This window comes from Chamaea fasciata, unplaced genomic scaffold (assembly GCF_029207755.1).
Source record: "Chamaea fasciata isolate MVZ Bird 193981 ecotype frontalis unplaced genomic scaffold, bChaFas1.0.hap1 SCAF_28, whole genome shotgun sequence".
Lineage (NCBI taxonomy): Eukaryota > Metazoa > Chordata > Aves > Passeriformes > Sylviidae > Chamaea > Chamaea fasciata.
The window spans coordinates 2,690,110-2,708,637 of record NW_027094113.1 but is presented as its reverse complement, the minus strand read 5'-3'; the positions used below and the strand labels follow the sequence as shown (position 1 = coordinate 2,708,637).

Here is an 18,528-nt window from a genome sequence, read left to right as displayed (position 1 = left end):
CGGCGGCGCCTGCGCTCCCCGCCGCGGCTCCGGCACCGGCTCCGCGCCCGGACAGCGCGGGGAGCGAGGGGCCCGGCCCGGGCAGCGCCGGCCGCGCCTCCCGCAGCCCCCGGGACGGGGATCCAGAGCCGGGGACTGGCAACCGCCGTCCGGGGCCGCCATGGATCTGGCGGAGGCGCTGCCCCTCGGGGAGCTGGCGGCCGCCTTCGCCGCGCTGCCGGTGTTCCCGCTCTTCGACACCGCCTATTTCATCGTCTCCGTCCTCTATCTCAAGTACGAGCCCGGTAAGTGCGGCCCTTGGCCCGGGGGGGGGCCCTGGGGGGAGCTCCGGTACCGCTGTGCCGGCACAGACCCCGCACCGACAGGTTCTGCCACCTGCCCGTCCCTCTGCTGTGCCGCTGGCACGGGCCGTGTCACAGCTCCGACACCTGTGTCTGAATGTAGGGCAGGAAAAACCCCCACCAACCCGTGACTGCGATTTTGAGAAATAATCTTGGGTTTTATTGAAGGCTGGATTCCGGCCGCATTGAGGTATTTAAGTTCGGTCACTTGGCTGCCACCCCAGGACTGAGAGTTGCGTTTCTGGCCAGTCCCTTGGCTTGAATATATTTGTGGCAGTCCCTTCCTTCTATTTATATAGAAAAGGAGTGCAAGTAAAGCCTTGGTTTCTCCCACCCTCTGGACCATGCCCTGAGCTGTTCTCAGGAGCCATAACTGACCTTGCTTTGTTTGTTCTCGTGGGTTTATCTGGCTCGGATCGATAGATCTGCGCCTTGGCTTTCACCTTCCGCCTTGTCACAGCCTGGCTGTGCCTCGGCCTTTTCCAGACGCCTCTGTCCCTCTGTTTTTGACAATGTGTGCGCTCCTCGTGCTCTGTTTGGAGCAGTTTCACTGTAACTGCGCAGTGACTGAAGGGAAAACCAACGCCGAGCTCGGGAATGATTTTCAAACCTGGTGTTGTGTGACCTCCGAGCTGTACAATCCATGCGCTGTTCCCGTTAAACTCCCTGTAAACAACTGCTGGGTTTTCCAGGCCTGATCACTCCCAGCTGCTTTCCAGCATGGAGTCCTGGACTGAACAATTAACAGGCAGCCCTCGCAAAAATAACTTTTAAACATATGCGAGCCCAGGAATCCACTTGGGACTGGATGAGGCCGGGGTGTTCTTTTCCCCAGATTCCTACGGTGCTCCCATCCCACAGCTCCTGGGCTGAGGATCGGTGTCAGGACAGAACCGTCCTGTTTCCTCCTTGGAGACAGCATGGCTTCGTGGAGCCAAGGAAAAACAAGTGTTACTAAATTTAAACCTCAAGCTAAACCTCAGGTTCCTATAGAACCAGTTTCGTGTCTCGGCTGTTGCAGCTGTCTCGCTGCCGCTGTGTTTTCAGCTGGTTCAAATGTCCCCAAGGATGGAAGAGCCTGGGCACTCACAGCTTTGGCTCTTCTGGTCCACTTACTGCTTTTTAAGGTGTTCCAGGTAATCATGTTGACATAACATTTTTAGCATTTTCTCTTTTTGTCTGCTCACTGAATGGAGTTTTGTATCTGAAACCCTGCATGAAGGATTCTGGAGCAGTTTAAGGTGATAACACTACCTCACAGAATTGATGTTATTGGGAGGTTTCACTGAGAATATACTAAGGTGGATGAAAATTGCTACAGGAATTTAAAAAAAGGCCATAGCAGATTGTGGGAGGAGACCACAAAGTATTTCCAGACTAGTAGAGGAGTGGGGAAGAACCCTCAAATCCTCTTCTCTCATATAAAGATTAAGAATCCCTGTTCTATTTTTGCAGGTTATCTTATGAATGAAAGAGCTGAACAGATTGTTCATGAATTCTAGAGGGCACCTAGGTTGAAGCAGTGGAGAGAATGGTACTAGTATGCATTTTATTTTTAGACTGTAAGACGTTGATTTCAAGGGGAAAAAATGTTCTTTCTGGTAGCAGCAAATGAAGGAGAGAATCTCTCAGCCAGTTCATAAACTTCTAGTGACTCTATTCACGTGAGACCTTCGGGGGGGTCTGCAGGCCTTGATCATTTCTTGACCATCTCTGGTACTTGTTTGGGCTTCACACTTTTGTGTTTTGTTTTATAAGCGCTTTTCTTTGAGTTGCTTTGTGGGAGAACACGCACCTCGAGCCTCTCTCTTACTGGGTCTTGGAGTTCCTGCTTAATTGCTAAATCCATCTTCTCACTGAGGCTGGACTAGATGGCCTTGAGGGTCCCTTCCAACACTGGTGACTCCGTGATCCCCAATTTTTTTCCACAGGAGCCGTGGAGATGTCCCGGAAGAGCCCTTTTGCCTCCTGGCTCTGTGCTATGCTCCACTGCTTTGGGAGCTACATCCTGGCTGATCTGCTGCTGGGAGAGGCACCCATTGGCTATTTCAGCCACAACTCCAGTGTCATCCTGGCCACAGCAGTGTGGTGAGTGCCCTGCACCCCTCCTGGTGTGGCACAAGGGCTCTGCTGGGGAGGGAGGTGTGGAGGGAGATGTTCTCCCTGTGGGACACAGCTCTGCTCTCGCTGGGACCAACTGGGGGAGCGGAGGTGGGCTGAGGCAGCCTTTGAGGCTCTTGCACTCCTGGCTCTGGTTCCCAGTTTCCCTGACCAGCTGCCTAATGCTGTGATTATCTGGGCTGGGGCACTTCTATTCATAGCAGCCACTGCTGAGCCAGGGCCAAGCCCCAGGAGCAGCAGCAGCCACGGATCCCACACAGAGCAAGGAGTGGCACATCCTGAAGATTTGGGGGCATTTTATTCGTTGTGTTGGTGAAGTGTGCACAAATGAACCTTTAACTTCCCCAGTGTGTATGGGCTGTAGGTGCTTTTGTGTGGCAGAATGAGCCTGGTTGGGAAGCAATTGCGGATGAAATTTTTGTAAACAGAAGTCTCTGAGTAAACCCCTCAGCCATCTGGTTTTCTATACTTGAGAAAATAAAGAGAAAGTTCTTCTTTCAGGGCTGAAAAATATGGCAGTCTTCTGGAAAATAAGAGAATTTGAAATCTGTCCTCTGTAATATCATTTCAGTATATGTAGCTTCTTGTTCTGTATGAGCTGATGATTCTGGGCCATACAGGACACAAACTTCTAAAAAATTCTGAATTAGAATTATTGGGTTTTATTCAAGATGGAGTATTAGTAGTGAGGGCTCTCTGAGTTGTTTTTATAGAGAGGCTTCGTTCCTTGCTTGTTTCCCTTTGGAATTAGCTACGAAATTAGGAATATTTTCTTTTTAGATTTTCCTCCTCCTTCACTCCCACCTGCCATAACTCAATCCGCCACACTACTCCTCTCTGCATATCCCAAATCAGAACAAATCTGTGATCTTTTTGCAGGTACCTGATATTCTTCTGTCCCATGAACTTCTTCTACAAGTGTGTCAGCTTCCTGCCCGTGAAGCTCGTCCTGGTGGCCATGAAGGAGGTGGTCCGGGTGCGCAAGATCGCGGCCGGGGTGCACCACGCCCACCACCTCTACCACCACGGGTGGTTCGTGATGATGGCCACGGGATGGGTCAAAGGTGACACCTGAGATGCTCCAGAGGCTGCAGGGAGGGCTGGGACAGTCTGGGGGCAGCTCAGGGGAAGCAGCAGGGAGCAAATGTGGGCTGGGGTGCTGGGGCTCCCACCTCGCAGGTGTTTGTGCAGCCTCGCAGAATGGGTGAAGAACCGGAGTCAGGGGTTCTTTGTTCGTTCTGCTGTGATCTCTGACCTCACCTGTGTCTTTTCAGGGGGTTCTGCCAGTTAGTTTTCCTTTAAGGTTGTGTTTGGAGCAAGCACTTGAGCATCAGTAACTGCAAGAGGCAAATGCCTTTTCCCTGCATCACGATCCACTTGGTAGAAAGTCAAGGAAGCATTTGCCCTGCTCTGTTGGCTTAGGCTGACTTTTAAATTTGGGGAGAATGTCAAGAACCCTTTGTCCCCTTGAGGATTCAGAGCCCTCTGCTGTGGCAGCTCCAGCTCTTTGACAGGTTTCTCTGTCTCATAGGTTCTGGTGTGGCCTTGATGTCGAACTTCGAGCAGCTGCTGCGTGGGGTCTGGAAGCCTGAAACAAACGAAGTTCTTCATATGTCCTTGTAAGTCAGCAGCCTGGAAATTCCCAGTCAGGTGAAGAATGGAATGAAATAACCAGTCAGGGCTGGGAGCAAACCTTCCAGAAAACCTCTTTTTTTCTCTTCCAGCCCTACAAAGGCCAGTCTGTATGGCACAGTCCTCTTCACTCTGCAGCAGACTCACTGGCTCCCCATTTCTGAAGCCAACCTCATCTTCTTTTTCACCATGTTCATGATAGTCTGCAAGGTAAGTTTACAGCAGCTTTGTTGCCAGCAAATTGCAGAACCTAAACTGGGAATATTCACCTTCCTGAGCCACTACAGGATTCACTGGCTGTGGGATCTGCCCAGGAAATTCAATGCTGAATTCTCCATCACACAAGCAACTCCTTGTGCCTCGAGTCATGTAGCAGCAGGGGCTTTCTCTGGGGTCAGCAGAGTGCTCACTGGTCAGTATTTCCTTGCTGTGTGTCATCTCTAAGTGTTCCCTCTTGCCTGGCAGGTTTTCATGACGGCCACTCACTCCCATGCCTCACCTTTTGCTCCTCTGGAAAACCTCATCTGCCCCGTCCTCTTTGGCTCTGTTTCCACTGGGCACCCAAGCCACCACCACGACCACCATGGGGCCGCCCACGAGGTTTCCCACTCTCCTCCTCCTCCTGCCAAGTCCAAAGAGGAGCTGAACGAAGGCACGAGGAAACGGAAGGCAAAAAAAGCTGAATAAAAAAGCAACGGTGCAGAAAATTGGCCAAGAAAATTCTTCCAGAGCTGCGTCTCAAAGCCACCTGTGACCTCCTTTGTGCTCCAGTCCTTCTCTCTCAGGCTCCAGAGGAGAGGTGGAAGCCAGGACACTGCCAGCCGGGTCCCTGAATTTCATTTTTGCTCTCTGTGCTGCTGCTTGCTTCTTGGTCTCTGCCTCTCTATTCTGATCAGATTTTCAGGGATTTGCAGGTTTGTGCCAGGGTGGTAAGTGGGTGCCAGTTCCCAAGCTGTCAGCAAATCTGATGCAGCATTTTCAATTGATGTAAAATTTCACTGTGTTTATTTATGAATGGGGGGAATGGTTTGTGCTCCTGCAACTCATAACTCCCTTTGAGTTTTCACTGACCTTTTCAGTGTCTGCCCAAACAACAAACTGCTAAGACACGACGTGGAAATCGGGTTTCATACTCGAGGAAATTAAATGGCCTGGTATGAGCCTGGTCTGGTTTTTCCCAGCTCCCACACCTGCCATATCTCCAAGTAATGTGACATTTCAAATGCAATAAGGACATGGCCTTTGGCCGAGCCAAACCCTGTTCACCTCAGTTCCCTCTGATTCTGATGGTCAGGACACTGTAATTAGCTCAACCAAGTCTGTGTTTGCAAGAGCTCTGAAGCTGTGAAGTGCTCCCAGTGCCATGTGTTGGCACTGTCACTATCCTAGGCTGTGTGTGGCATTGCTGCACGTTGTGAGTGTGTCCCGCCCCAAACCTGATCCTATTGAACCAGGGGAGAAGCATGGCTCTGGTTTGTTTGTAATCCTGTGGGATACAAGAAGAGTGTGTGTGAGTGTTAGTATTTATTACTGTTTATTTATAAGTGCCAGGGCACCTAAGTCATGGACCTGAATCTGGCTTTTTTTTTTAACACTGCAATTGGAACTTCTAATTGTGGCCCTGAGCCCACAGCCACATGCTGCTTTGGGCTTGCAGTGATCCTGGTGTGCTCCAGGGCAGCCTGAACACTCCCTGGATGCAGGAAGAAACCTTTCCTATATTCTTAAACTCAGATAGAAAGGCTGAAGCAGGGCATTTCACACCAGCTGATGAAAACTACTTTAAAGGACTGAAAAGCACATCAGCTGAAAATACTGATTACCTTCTGTAGGTCCCCTCAGGCCAAACTGCTGGGCTGTGAATGCAGCTTGTGCCCAATGATTGAAGAATCTGAACTGCCTTGCATGGCTCAGGAGGGGTCTGTCAGCTCATTTGTGTTCTGCTTAGTGAACACCGGCTTTTAGAGTAGTTCAAAGCTGTTCTTTTAACTGATTTTGTTCTTATAAATGGCATCTTCCAAGGGCTTGAGATCACCACAGTGAGAGTGGCAAGCCTGGGGATGTAGCACTGGGCATTTTTCATCCCTGGCAGTGAGGTTTGCTGCTGTTTCCATCTCAGCTGGGAATGAAAACAGGATTTAAGAGAAGTGAGGGTTTGTGTGCGTGTCCCTGTTCAACTGACGGTGAATTAAAGATAAGAAAACCATCCTTGTGTGCAAGCAGAGGAAAGCCAGTAGGAAAGGTCAGTGATCTGTGGGCTTGGGGTTTGACAGTGCCTTAATTTTGTGAGTTTCCCTCCCCTTCAGTAGAAAGCAGGAGTTCTGCCTGCCAGCTCCACTGTCTGGTCCTGCAGATGCTGCTCTGCTGGAACCTGATGCGTCACGGGCATGCACGAGACTGAATCAATGTTTTATGAGATGTCTGATCCAAGGGGAATTTTGTTTTATAAAAGCCGTCAACAAATAAAAATTGTGAAGTGACTCTGATTGTCCAGTGGCACCTGAGGAAGTCTCTGTGTTTGTTTTACCCTTCTCAGTCCCAGGCAGCCACACGCAGGAGCTCTGTGTCACCAGGACCTGGGCACAAAATGATTGATTGAAGGAGATCAGACTTTATGTCCTACAGCTGTGTCTGAATATTTTATAAATGGAAATAACAGGGTAGAAGGTGATTGTGGTGTTGTTCTCAGAACAGACATCCTCAGATTTCAGGGAAGGAAATAAGGAAATTGACTCCTTTGGTGTTTATACCAGTTGTCTCTGTTTTTCCTTTTGTCATTGTAAGAGGGAGGAGGACATTCACTTGGGGCTGGTAAATATACACACACATACAGAGTTCCAGTGTATTTATGTGGAGTATCAGTATTTAAGACTGGAAAAAAATCAAAATTCTCTGCAGTGAATATTTAGTGTGGTCCCAAAGCTGCTACTCTGCTCTCTGAGTGCAGTCTTTGCTCTTCAGAGTCTTTGGACCCTGAATCAAATCAAACTGAGTCAAATCACAGCTTCTAATCAAACACAGAGAGAAGAGATATTCCAAAGGAGGTTAAAATTGAAGCTCTGAACACCTTCAGAGTACCCAACAGAAGTGGGGTTAGTTTTGAGAAGACAACAGCCACAGAGGAGTCACAAGTTCCAGTTAGTGAATCCTTTCCCAGTGAGAGAGATGGAACTTGTCTTGAATTTCCATGGCTCAGCACTGGCAGTCTGGTACAATTCCAGCCTGGTGTCCTTCATCCCAAGAAGCAAAAAGGGGCCTTGGAAAAAGCAGCACATTTTAACCACACATAAAAACTGTGGGGCCGCAGGGCTGCTCCGGCACCTCTGGAAAGCCCCATCTGACCTATCCAGACACTTCCTTCCTTCAGGCTCTGCTCCAAACAGAAAGGAAAAAAAAAAATGGGAGTGGGGTGTTTCCTAAAGGGATGGAGTCATTTGTTTCCACAGCTCAGAGGTGGAAGTGATGAGGAAAGCATGACACTGTCAATCGACCCAAACAAGAATCCGCAAAGCCTGTTTGTATTTTGAAGGATCTCTCTTGTCTCCCTCACAGATTTATCTCTTAAAATGTTTATAAACACTCCTTAATTTAGAGCAGATGAGAGTGAAAATTGCACTGGAAAAGGGAATTTCAGCTGGTATGATCCACCAATGGAAAAGGTCAGTGCAAGTCTTACTCACACTGAATAAACAACTCAGAAAACAATGGATCACAAAGTTTCAGGTGGTTTTACCATTCTCCTGCCCTGTGACATCCAGTTCAGGGTTATTTTGCCCAGGACCTGTAAGTGATCAGGCTGATGAGAGCAGGTTTTTCACGTCCTCTGAAGAATCCCACGATGTCTCCGGAGTCTCTGTCTCCACAGAATATTCCCAGCTCTGCTGCAGCCCAGGGCAGGACAGGAGCCTGCCAGGGCTCAGGGGCTCAGACTTCCACGGGACAGACGTCATTCCCTCCAGAGATGTCCTGATCTGATAACTTCTGATACTGACTCCAGTGAGACCAGGCTAAATTTAGCAGTAGGTTTAATCCTCAAAGAGGCCCTGGGTGCCTGCTGGGAAAAGCAAATGTTTCAGTTGCTGTTTCAGCATTTCATGTGGATTGACAGGTTTCCCTTTCCCGTTCAGAGCCAAAGCCGGTGCCTGCAGCTTTTCCATCGTGGCAGATCAGCTCCACAGATAGGGAAAGCTCTACAGGCTTTATGTGTTTGTAATTAAAAAAAAAAAACAAAAAACAACAAACAAAAAACCCCGAACAAACCCAGAGGATAATTTTACACAAAGCATTAACAATTCTTCACAGTAAATGAAGTAACAAAAGGAGGAGGGCAAAGGAAAGAATTTCAGTTTGTATGAGAAAGGGCAAAGTCAGTGCAAGAGCACCAGGCTAGAGCAACCAGTGTTCCTGGTTTCCACTTTTCCTTTTGTTATCGATGCCAGGATTTACATTGTTACACGCTTTGTCCAAAGAATAAACAAATTATATAATCCAGCGAAGCAGAAAGACCCAGAGGATAAAGATGGATGTTACCTTGGCCGTCTCCTGAGCTGTACAGAAGTTGTTCCTTTTAACACTTGCCAGGTGATCAGCTGCCAAATGCCTGCTCCTTCCTGCAGCCTGTTCATGGTGCTTTAAGGGCACACAAAAGCAGTAAAATTTAGAGCTTTATGTGTTTCAGAGTAGCACAGCTTTATCTGGCCCTTAGCTGTGATTATCTCTTTTGTGGTTCTTGTGCTATTCTTTGGAGGATGTAACTGGCTCCTGTGAGGATGATAAGGAGGGTAATGCCGGGATAAAATGGCTTTTCCTATGGCCTTAGATACCCAGGATTTTTGCTGCATCAAAGATTTTTCTCTCGAGACCTTTTAATTCTTTGCCCAAATAACGAGAAATCAGAATAAACATCTATACAAGACTTTGCAGAAAGGTCTTAAAGGTAGTTTGGATTTAGTGTGAGCTGCTTCCATCCAGGAAGACAGGGCACAGACGAGGCAAACCTCTCACAAGGAGAAATGATGCTGTTGATGCCAAATACTCTGCACAAAGGGTTGGTATTTTCCTCTTTAGGATGCTCTTGGTATTGGCCCCAAGGTATCTGGTTCATCCTTCGTGCCCAGCCACCACGAGGAAATGCCAATTAAAGGGGTTTGAATTTCATCAGACATCAACATCACTTGGTAAACACCCACAAAATTACCTCCCAGCTAAGAATTTAATCCTGCTCCGAACGCAGCAGTCTGTGAACAAGCTGTTGGGGGCTGATGGCTCAGGGAACAGGCAGAGAGTGAGAAATCGGTTCCCTGTCACGCCAGAGCCCACGCTGCCATCCTGAGTCACAGTTGCTACTCACTTCACCTCTGTGATGACATCTGTGACAAAAAGATGTTGATAGTGCTAAGATCAACAGTCATGAATACCTTGGAGTCTGGTCTCTCTTTCACACTTGTGCATTTGCATCTTTCACACATTATCCTTAGAAAAAAATGCCATTTATATTTCCTTATCTGTTTCCTTTACTTGCCAAAAGCGAATCTGGGGTGGGATTTTTTTTTTTTTTTAAAGAGCTTGTGAATGTCAGGAAGAATCGGTGTGAGACAGTGATTCCATCTTTGCCTTAGGGTACAGGTAGGCTATAGCCCTGGAATGCAGGAAAACAGGTCTGAGATGTTTAGAGGCTTCAACATTTTTATAGCCTGAGGAAATCCAAAATGTTCCCGGAAAAGATTTCCTTGGCTGACTTCGTTTGCTTTTGATTTGCAAATTACAGCGAGCTCCCCCAAACCTGTAACACAGACTCGGCATTCCTGCGGAAAGTGAACTGCTGCTTCCCAATTATCCCAGCCCCTGGTGCTCCTCAATGGAGCTGTCAGGTCTTGGCATTCCAAAAATAAAGCTCTGCAGGCTGGGGGACCTCTGGCCCCACTGCCCCCAGCTGCCTGAACCAGCGAGGGAAGCTGATTTTCTTTGTGTGTGACAGGAACTGGTGCCATCAGTGACAATGGCAGGGAGATGCAGTGGGAGAAGAAGGGGACGCATCCCAGATTGCCTTGAAATGCAGCCTAAAAATCCATGACTTCAGTCCTGGTGTTGGCTTAAATTAGATTTAGAACAATGTAGGCTAAACCCTAATGTAGGCTCTGTGCTGTTTGTCTGTCTCTCGAGGTAAGGCTGTTTGATTTATGACAGATTAGGATGTCGGTTAATCTCCTCTTATTTGGGTAGATGACTGTGGAGATTAATCAAGCATTGTCTGCAAAAGGAGCCCATAAATGCAGATTACTAATTTTTCCATTAATTATTCCGCTGTATGCCAGGGGGATACAGCCAGGGATAGACACCAGCCTCTTAAATCTCATTTCATGAGAGAACCAGGAAAAGCACAGCAGCTGCTCTGGCTGATACTGGTTCTGTCTGACATGCTCAGTTCGGTTTCCTGGAAAAGGCAAAAATCCACAGAAACGATAGATTATGGGCTGCTGTGAGAAGTAGAAAGTGGCCCTGAGTGAGGGAATCTGCTGGGCTGGCAGAGCACCATCCCTGTTTGCACAGGACGTGGGGAAAGCGGCATTCCTTATGGGAAGAGCTGTCCTGAACATCTACGGGAACACGGATTGGAACAAAGTGAAACAGCGGCGTGCCGGGAATGCTGGAAAACAGCAGCCTGGAAGAGAGAGCGGAGGATGCTCTGTGGGCAGGACGGGAGACGCCTGCTCTCTCAGGGCTTCTGCTGAGGGGGTTGTACCTTCTCTCCCTCTGCATTCCAAGGGCATTTGGACAAAGATGGGTTTTCCCTGCTCGTTCCCTGCTGACAGCGGCAGTTTCCTGAGCTCAGGCGCTGACCCTGGGGGTGAGCCGGGGAGGTGCACGTGGGCCATGGATGTTGTCCTGCCCTTGATGACAAAACCAGGAGCAGCAGCCAACCAGCTCCTGCCTCTGGAATTCTGCTGTCAGCTGTAGTATCCCTCAGGAAGGCGGTTTTCTTCTCTCCTGATTTCTGTCTTGCTGGGCTTTTTGTAAGCGATAACATTTTTCTTTTCTATCTTCCCCCATGCGCTGCTCTTTTGGGGGTGGCTCCCCCCTCCAGATGTTGCCATAATTGTGCACAGTGGTAAACATTTTTAGTAAATTCACTCTTGCCCAGCTTGCCAGAAGGCAGAGGCAGGGCACAGGCTCACTGGGACTGCCTGGGTGTTAAGGAACCTGCTTTAAATGGCTGAGAGGGCCTGAACCCATCGGTGATGCTGGCGGTAAAATCCCGAGACAATTGTTTCTAAAATAGTCAGGGGTGGTGAATGAAAGGACCTCATTCAGGTGTACAGCACCTGAGAGGGAGCACACCCAGCACCTCAGGAAGAGCTCCTGGGGATTCTGCCCAAGTGACAAACACTGGTTGCTATAGAGATGTCTGTCCTCTTCAAATACAGATGGATCCTGCCAGGATTCAGTGAAGTTCCAGTCAAACATTTCCCGTCAAAGTCGCTGAATTTTTCTCAGGCTTTCCTTAAAGCCAGGAGCAGGCAGCGTTCTGGAGAGAGGCACCACAGGCTGGTGTTGGCTGCCAACATTCAGCTCCCCTTTGAGGAGAAATCCGTGCTGAGGGAGCTTGGGGAGCCCAGACAGCACCACGAGCTTCAATCCACACACACGCCGGGATCTCCTCTGTGGGAAGATGGTTCCTCTTCCTTCCCAGCCTTCCAGCCTAGCCTGAATCTTGATCAGCTCGGCTGTTTTCAGGTAAATCAGCTGGAAAGTCCTGATGAAAGCATCAGGCACTCCCTGCTCGAGTTGCACTGCGGTCAGACAGCTGCTCAGCAGGGAAGCTGCAGTTTGCAGCTTCATTTGGGAGGGAAAGCGCCTTAGGTCGGGGCAGGGATGGCAGAATTCTGCATGAAATCAGGAATTAATGGCACTGGCAGCAAAGCCACGTTCAGCCCAGGAGCTACTGCCCACTTCCAGCCTGTCCAGGCACGAGGATTTCCCCAAAGCCTGGACAACACACGCTGCATTCCCGTCCACCGCTGGAACAGCAAGAAGTGTTTGTGGAGAACTTCTCCTCTTGGACAATGCCCAAATATTTCCCACTTCCTCTGCCCACTGGGACACCGTTGCCAGACTGAGCTCCTAAAGTGGTAACTGGCAGTGGGCAGCAGTGACTCAGATTTTCAGGAATTACAAAACTCAGTTTCCCTCTTCTGAAAATCATTCCCTCGGACTCCATTTTTAAACAAGAAAGCACAGGCTTAGCGGGGCTCTCAGCTCCACAAAAAGTGCCTCCCAAGGGAAGGAAACAGCAGGATCTCCTCCAGTGGGTGCAGGGAGGTGAATGTGCTGTTTGGACAGGGAGGTGTCTCCAGCCCAGACAGAGATCCGTGTTTGCAGAACAGTTGGAGCTGCAGATTCTGGAAGGAATCCATGAGAACTGCAGAGAAGCTGAAATTTAAGGTTGAACTCAGTGATCCTGGAGGTCTTTTCCAACCTTAAGGACTCTATGATTAGTCAGCGTGTAAGGACACAGTGCTGGGATTTTACCTACACCTGTCCACGGTGTGATAGACCTCACACATTTTTTGGAACAGTTTTGGGATGAAGGATGTAACATGTGAGCGAATTTTCACTAAAAGACAATAAATTAAACCCACTCTCTCACTGTAAGCTTTGGAATTCCTGTGGGCTGGAGCATAAAGTGACACAAGAATTTCCTTTAACTCCTGCAGTCTTGGTGAGAGCTAATGAATTATTCCAGGGCTTTGTGCTAAGCCTTGCTCCCTGTGGGACAGCAGTGCCGACAGGAGAATTCCCACCCCGAGGGAGCTCTTTCCTCTTTGACATTGGCACAGGCTTCATCAGTGATCGCTTTTCACTTAGGCCAGTCCCAAGGAAAGCTGCAGATAGAGCCATTCCCCCTTCTAATTTTAGCACTCCCTCTCTACTACTTCATCACATGATTCTGTAAAGCCATGAAAGTTTACATAATTTTGGGGAGAGAATATGCCGGTTCTGAAGTAATTTCAACCTCATGTGATAAAACCTACCTTTATATTTGTTGTATAAAAAATATATTTCTTTATATTCCCTATACATTTTAAGTTTTCAGGTATGAAAAGTATCCATGAACATAATATTGTGTATCAGTGAACAGGAGAGGCTGCTGGGGGAGAGCTCTGATGCTTGTGGTTGTGTGCATGTATGTGCTTGATTTCTTTCTATTTGCTTTGTCTTGTTAATTTATCTGAAATTTTCCTAGCTGGCTGTTTGATTTAATTCAGTGAATGCATCACTTTAAAGATGTCACACAGATTTTTCTGGAAAGTGGGAATCTCTCTTGTAAAAGGCACAGCAGGGGAAGCAGTGTAAGAATTTCAAACTCGACTGTGGATGAAAAGCTTCCCTGGGAGCAGAATTGCCTTTTATTGGGGCTCTTTCTCACTGCTGAGCTGCCCAACAGCACAGTGGGGGGGCTTAAAATGGGATGGAGGATTTGCTGCAGCAAGGTGTAAGAAATGTGTTTTTCTGGATCAATGCTGCTGTGCTGTATTCTGTAACCAAGAAATCCAGCAATCCCAAAGGCCTCGATCCAGAGTTTTCGTGTTCTTTTTTAAATCATAGAATCCTGGATTGGGATTTGGGTGGGAAGGGACCTTAAAACTCATCCAGTGCAACCTCTGCCATGGCAGGGATACCTTCCACTGTCCCAGGGTGCCCTAAGCCCTGTCCAAAATATCAACCTTGGACACTGCCAGGGATCCAAGGGCAGCCACATCTGCTCTGGGCACCCTGTGCCAGGGCCTGCCCACCATCCCAGGGAACAATTCCTGCCCAAATCCCATCCATCCCTGTCCTGTGACAGTGGGAAGCCATTCCCTGTGTCCTGTCCCTCCACTCCTTGTCCAAAGGCTGCTTCCATCCAGCACCAGGCTGCTCTCTGCGACCCTCCCAGGCACGGGGTGGGATTGCTGGGGTGCCTGTGCAGGGGTTGGACTCCATGATCCCTCTGGAGAGGGATCCCATCCAGGATATTTTAGGATCCTATTTAATGATTCTGTGATTCACATTCCTGACTTGAGGGGTTCTGCTCAAATCCTTCCATGCAGACCTGGCTGTGGAGAGAGACGCTCTCCTGGAGAAGGTGTATCCAGAGGCACGGGCCCAATGTTTGAGGTAAATCACTTCTCTCCTTTCTGCCCTGTCCAAAGGCCATCAAAATGCACGTGATGGACCAAAAAAATATTCCCAAAATGCTCACAGATTTTTCCATCTCCTCAGAAGTCAAATACTGCTGTACCAATTTCCTAGAACTTTTGAATAAAGTGTATTTGTATGATTGAGTTGTCTGGATTTCAAGACTGAGGTGGCTTGATTTAGGTGGCTCATCACCTTCAAACACCTGGACGTGAGGGCTTATATCATCCTTTCATTTCTGTATTCAACTGGAAAAAAAAAGTGCCACTTACAAATTCCACTGGATATACTTCAGGGGTAATTTAATCCTAATTACACTAATTTGCACAGAATATCTAGCACGAGGCTATTGGAACATGGGAGATCTTTCTGTGGCAGAACATAGGCTTGAAATGTTGCAGCAAACAACATGCAGTCATGAGGTTCCTTGTCCTGAAAGCCCAAGTTGTTCACTGGGTCATCCATGGCCCAAAATCCCCAGGTTTTTCACAGGAGAAACCCTTAGCAAGAGATTTTGAACATCTCAGTGTCTCTTGCAGAGTTCTGGCAATCAGAGCTGCATGTCCTTCCCCCCCGTGAGGGGGCTGGAACGGGATGATCTTCAAGGTCCCTTCCAGCCCAAGCCATTCTGTGATTCTCTACTGCTGATGTTCAGACTCATCTATAAATGAAACTTAATTTTTCCCATCTCACTGTTTTTACCTTAGTAGTGACTAGTCCTCCATACTGCCGAGGTTTGCTCAGTAACTAGGGAAAAAACACAAATCCCCCTTGCAAAGAAGCAGAAATGAAAATGCCATAGCAACCAGCAAGGACAGAGCAGGGTGTCACTCTGCAGGCTGGCACCAGCTCCCTGCTTCTGTCTTAAATCCTCTGCTCACTCCTCCTAAGCCCAGCTCAGTGTCCTTGAAGCACTTTGGTGACAGCCCTGAAGAGAAATCCACACCCGGAGCTTTAAGTCTTGCACCAGGGGAGGCTCAGACACCTGCAGAGGTGCCGGGTGGGCTCCCTTTGGCTTTAGAAAGGGAGAAAGTTTTGCTGAACCAAGGCAATAAACACACAGAGTCTCAGGGGTGCAACTGGAGGCACAAGGGAATAAATAACCCGTGAAGTGTTGGTGCAAGTCTGTCTGATTTCTCTCGAGTCACTTGCACCGGAGGTCAGCAGCGGAGGGACAGGGATGGGAGCCGAGCCAGCGCTGCCGCAGCCCGAGCTCTGCCTGGCTCGGCCACACCCGGCAGAGCCGTGTCACACGGGCAGGTGTGCTCCTCGCACGGGTCCTCAGCGGGTCCCTGCAGCTCCCAGCACAGCCACCCACCGAGGTTCCAGCGCTCCCCGGCCCCCGACAGGCGCTGCTCAAAGGTTACACCGTGCGTTTGTACTTTGGGCTCGTTCTGTGCTTCCAGGCTCCGGGGGCAGTGCACGGCCCTTCGCAGGATCTCACCCTTCCCTGGCCCTGCCTCCAGTTCCAACCACAATTCCCAGGCTCAGCCCTGTTCCTGTGGTTCTTCTCCACCCCAGAGCCAATCTCCCAGGCCACGGCCCAGAGCCCCCAGACCAATCCTGCTTCCCCTGCCCCACTTTCACCTCTGGAAATGCTCTTGTCCTTGAGCACGGGGCAGGCTGGTCTCAGTCCCCATCCAGCAGGGAATCCACAAGGCTGCTGTAATTACCAGCAAGTTTTCTGAGCCTCCCTGCATCCAGCCCCCATCCCAGCTGTCTCTGTGTTTCCCAAATCCTCATAAATAAACCCCCCTAGCACTGCCTTTTTAGTGTCAGAGAGTCAGGAATTATTTTATTCCTGTCCAGGGTTTGTGTGTGTGGCTGACAAAGCTCCAACCTCCAGACAGACCCTGATACAAAACTTTGTCACTTATTTTTAGCAAACAAAGAAATCAATGCTCATTGGTTCCAAGTGACATAATTTGCTTTGTTAATTAGTATTCTATCCTCTACTGGTTATTGATTTCGTACTCTTCATGTTAATTTGGTCCACATTCCTTAGTCCTTTTATTATCTCTTTCTCACATGGGGAGAGCTTTCCAGGCCTTAATCTCCTCTGTATCTCCTGGTTACTCCAAAGTCCTTGAAGGGCCATAAATTTAAGATCCCAGATGTCCAAGCTTCAACACCCTTTGGCTCTGTTTATTGAAACTGGTCAGTGTTAGTTTAGCAATTTGAGGTTTTGGTGATTTAGTGATCAAAGTAACAAGAAGAGCCTGTGAAGAAACTTTACCAAGAAAAAAAAGCTAAAAGTGGGCACAGCTTACAATTAATTAAAACAGCTAATTACAAATTAGTCAGGAAACCTGTATCATTCCCAATAACTGTGGCAGTGCATGAGCACTGGCCCTTGTCTAGCTGCTGCAAGGTTTTCTGAGCCACCACCACAGACACCTGAGGATTCCAAGAGGCAAACTAGACAAAGGATAATCAGTGAGCTGCTGGGAAAAGAGTTTGGTTCAGACAGTGAAGCAGAACAGCTGCTCAGCAAGCTTAAAGCGAGAATTACAAGCCACTGTCCCCAGCACCTCCCAGTACAAACTGGGTCCTGCAGTAAAGACTCCAGCAAACCTCAGCACAAGGACAATAATAAATACCTGAAACAACTTTGTGAGCAGTTCACTGCTGTCACAAACCACCAGGTTTTAGGGAATCTTCAGTGCAAAGGACAGACCAGTGAGGAGCCAGGGCAGCTTCTGCAGGAGCTGGGCCACCACACGGCTCTGGTCCCAAGGAACTGCAGGTTTTCCTGTGGGAGACAGAATTTATTGGATAACATTTTCCAGCGTATTAGGCAGGACAACGATAAACCCCACACAAGCCTCATCCTTTATGAGCCACCAGGCTGTGGAACGTTCAAATTATCTGAGCAGGTGCAAACTGCTGTAGGGCAAGACAGTGTTGTGACTATTGCTGGGGACATCCCGGCTCAGTTCTGCCCTTCCCAGCCTGCTGAGGGACATTTGTTCACAGGTCTGTTTCGCATTTCATTTGCCACCAACTCCACTCCAGACCAAGCGGGCTTGCAGTGGTTTAGTCCTGATCCTCAGCAAACTCCTCCTCAGGCTCCCGCTGTGGCACAGACACTGGTGCTGCTCCTGGACTCCGTGGAGACTTTGCTGCCTGCTGCTGGGACCCACAGATTCCACTGGCCCTCCACGGGTTCACATCATCATTTCCATCCCCACAGCAGAGCCTGACACTCTGAATAGCCCCCAGCACGCTGTGCCTGAGGCTGGGGCACACTTTGAAGTGGGATCCTTGTCCTGGGAAGAAGGTGAGGAGATGCTGGAGCTGCCCTTGGCATCAGACAGACAAGAGATAAGCCCAGCTCGAAGAGCCTACTTCCATCAGAGCTTCCCTCTGGGGGACAAGCCTTGCTCTTCCAGCTGGGCTTCCAGGAGGCCAGAAATGGACATCTTCCAGCTCCCCTTCAGAGCTGGTGCTGCTGGCACGGCCCAGGGTGCCCTGCACTGCCTGTGGGGGAGACTGAAGAGGTCCCACAGCACCATCCTCGTGGCTCACGTGCTTGGCTGTTTCGCTCCTTCCCAGTGAGTGCTGCTGGATCTGGTGGAACAGCCTGTATTTCCTGCTGTTCGTAGGCAATCTGTCTAAACACAGCCAAAGCTCTCAGTTCTTTAAGCCTGTGAATGTGTTCTTACATATATTTAGCAAGGGTAACATTCCCCTCATGCCTGGCAGCCCATCTAAACCAGAGCCTTGAAGGAGATGTTCTGGGATTACTTGGAGAAGGAAGTTATCTCCATGGCTTATCCAGGGTGTAAGCTCTCAGCTGGCACTGCCATGTGGGCACATGAGCTGGCAGGATGTTTGGTGACTTGTTCAGGACAGCCAGAAAACCCCTCACCCTCCCTCTGTGGGTGTCAGCGTAAACAGCCAGGAGGGGGATAAATAATTTCTTTTCCTATATCCCAGTTTCCTTGCAGAAATGGGCTGTCAGACGTGGAACTTCTTCCCAGGCAATTTGTTGAAGTGGTGCAGGATCATTATCAAAACAAGACCACATCAACAGGCATTTTCCCTTGGCAGGTTTCTAGGAGGGGACCTGGAGCTGGGGACAGGACCTTGAGTGCTGACAGAAAGGTAAGGAATATCAGAAGGTATCTCTATACCTGTGAGCTCTGGACCAGAGCTTGGTGTTCCCCAGGCTGCTGGACAGGGTCTGCAATCGAAAGACAATAGAAATAACAGTAACTAACTCTATTCCGTGCTTCCAGTGATCAAGATATAT

At 49.0% G+C, this 18,528-nt stretch overlaps 2 protein-coding genes across 3 annotated transcripts; both read left to right on the top strand.

Annotated features, from left to right (window-relative positions):
• Positions 1 to 17: 17 nt before the first annotated feature.
• TMEM38A (transmembrane protein 38A) lies at positions 18 to 6,593 on the top strand. Of its 2 annotated transcripts, XM_066205415.1 has the most exons (7): positions 209 to 284; positions 1,797 to 1,875; positions 2,273 to 2,429; positions 3,342 to 3,526; positions 3,994 to 4,081; positions 4,187 to 4,304; positions 4,560 to 6,593. In XM_066205415.1, exons 3-7 carry the CDS (start codon positions 2,284 to 2,286, stop codon positions 4,779 to 4,781), a joined length of 759 nt encoding a protein of 252 aa, XP_066061512.1. In that variant the 5' UTR covers positions 209 to 284; positions 1,797 to 1,875; positions 2,273 to 2,283; the 3' UTR covers positions 4,782 to 6,593. The 2 variants fall into 2 exon arrangements, with proteins under 2 accessions (XP_066061511.1, XP_066061512.1); XM_066205414.1 differs by lacking the exon at positions 1,797 to 1,875 and having other exon boundaries at positions 18 to 284.
• A 9,990-nt stretch (positions 6,594 to 16,583) lies between these two features.
• Positions 16,584 to 17,831, top strand: NWD1 (NACHT and WD repeat domain containing 1). The gene is given in 2 exon segments (XM_066205409.1): positions 16,584 to 17,184; positions 17,186 to 17,831. Coding segments are annotated over 2 exon segments (1,218 nt in total). The 5' UTR covers positions 16,584 to 16,612.
• Positions 17,832 to 18,528: the final 697 nt, after the last annotated feature.

What these genes read in the sequence shown, in the direction of transcription:
- TMEM38A (XM_066205414.1), top strand. Translation starts at nt 161, where the DNA reads ATGGATCTGGCGGAGGCGCTGCCCCTCGGGGAGCTGGCGGCCGCCTTC. An exon ending in ATCCTGGCCACAGCAGTGTG is followed by an intron (nt 2,430 to 3,341) that starts GTGAGTGCCCTG and finishes ATCTTTTTGCAG; the next exon opens with GTACCTGATATTCTTCTGTC. An exon ending in GAAGTTCTTCATATGTCCTT is followed by an intron (nt 4,082 to 4,186) that starts GTAAGTCAGCAG and finishes TTTCTCTTCCAG; the next exon opens with CCCTACAAAGGCCAGTCTGT.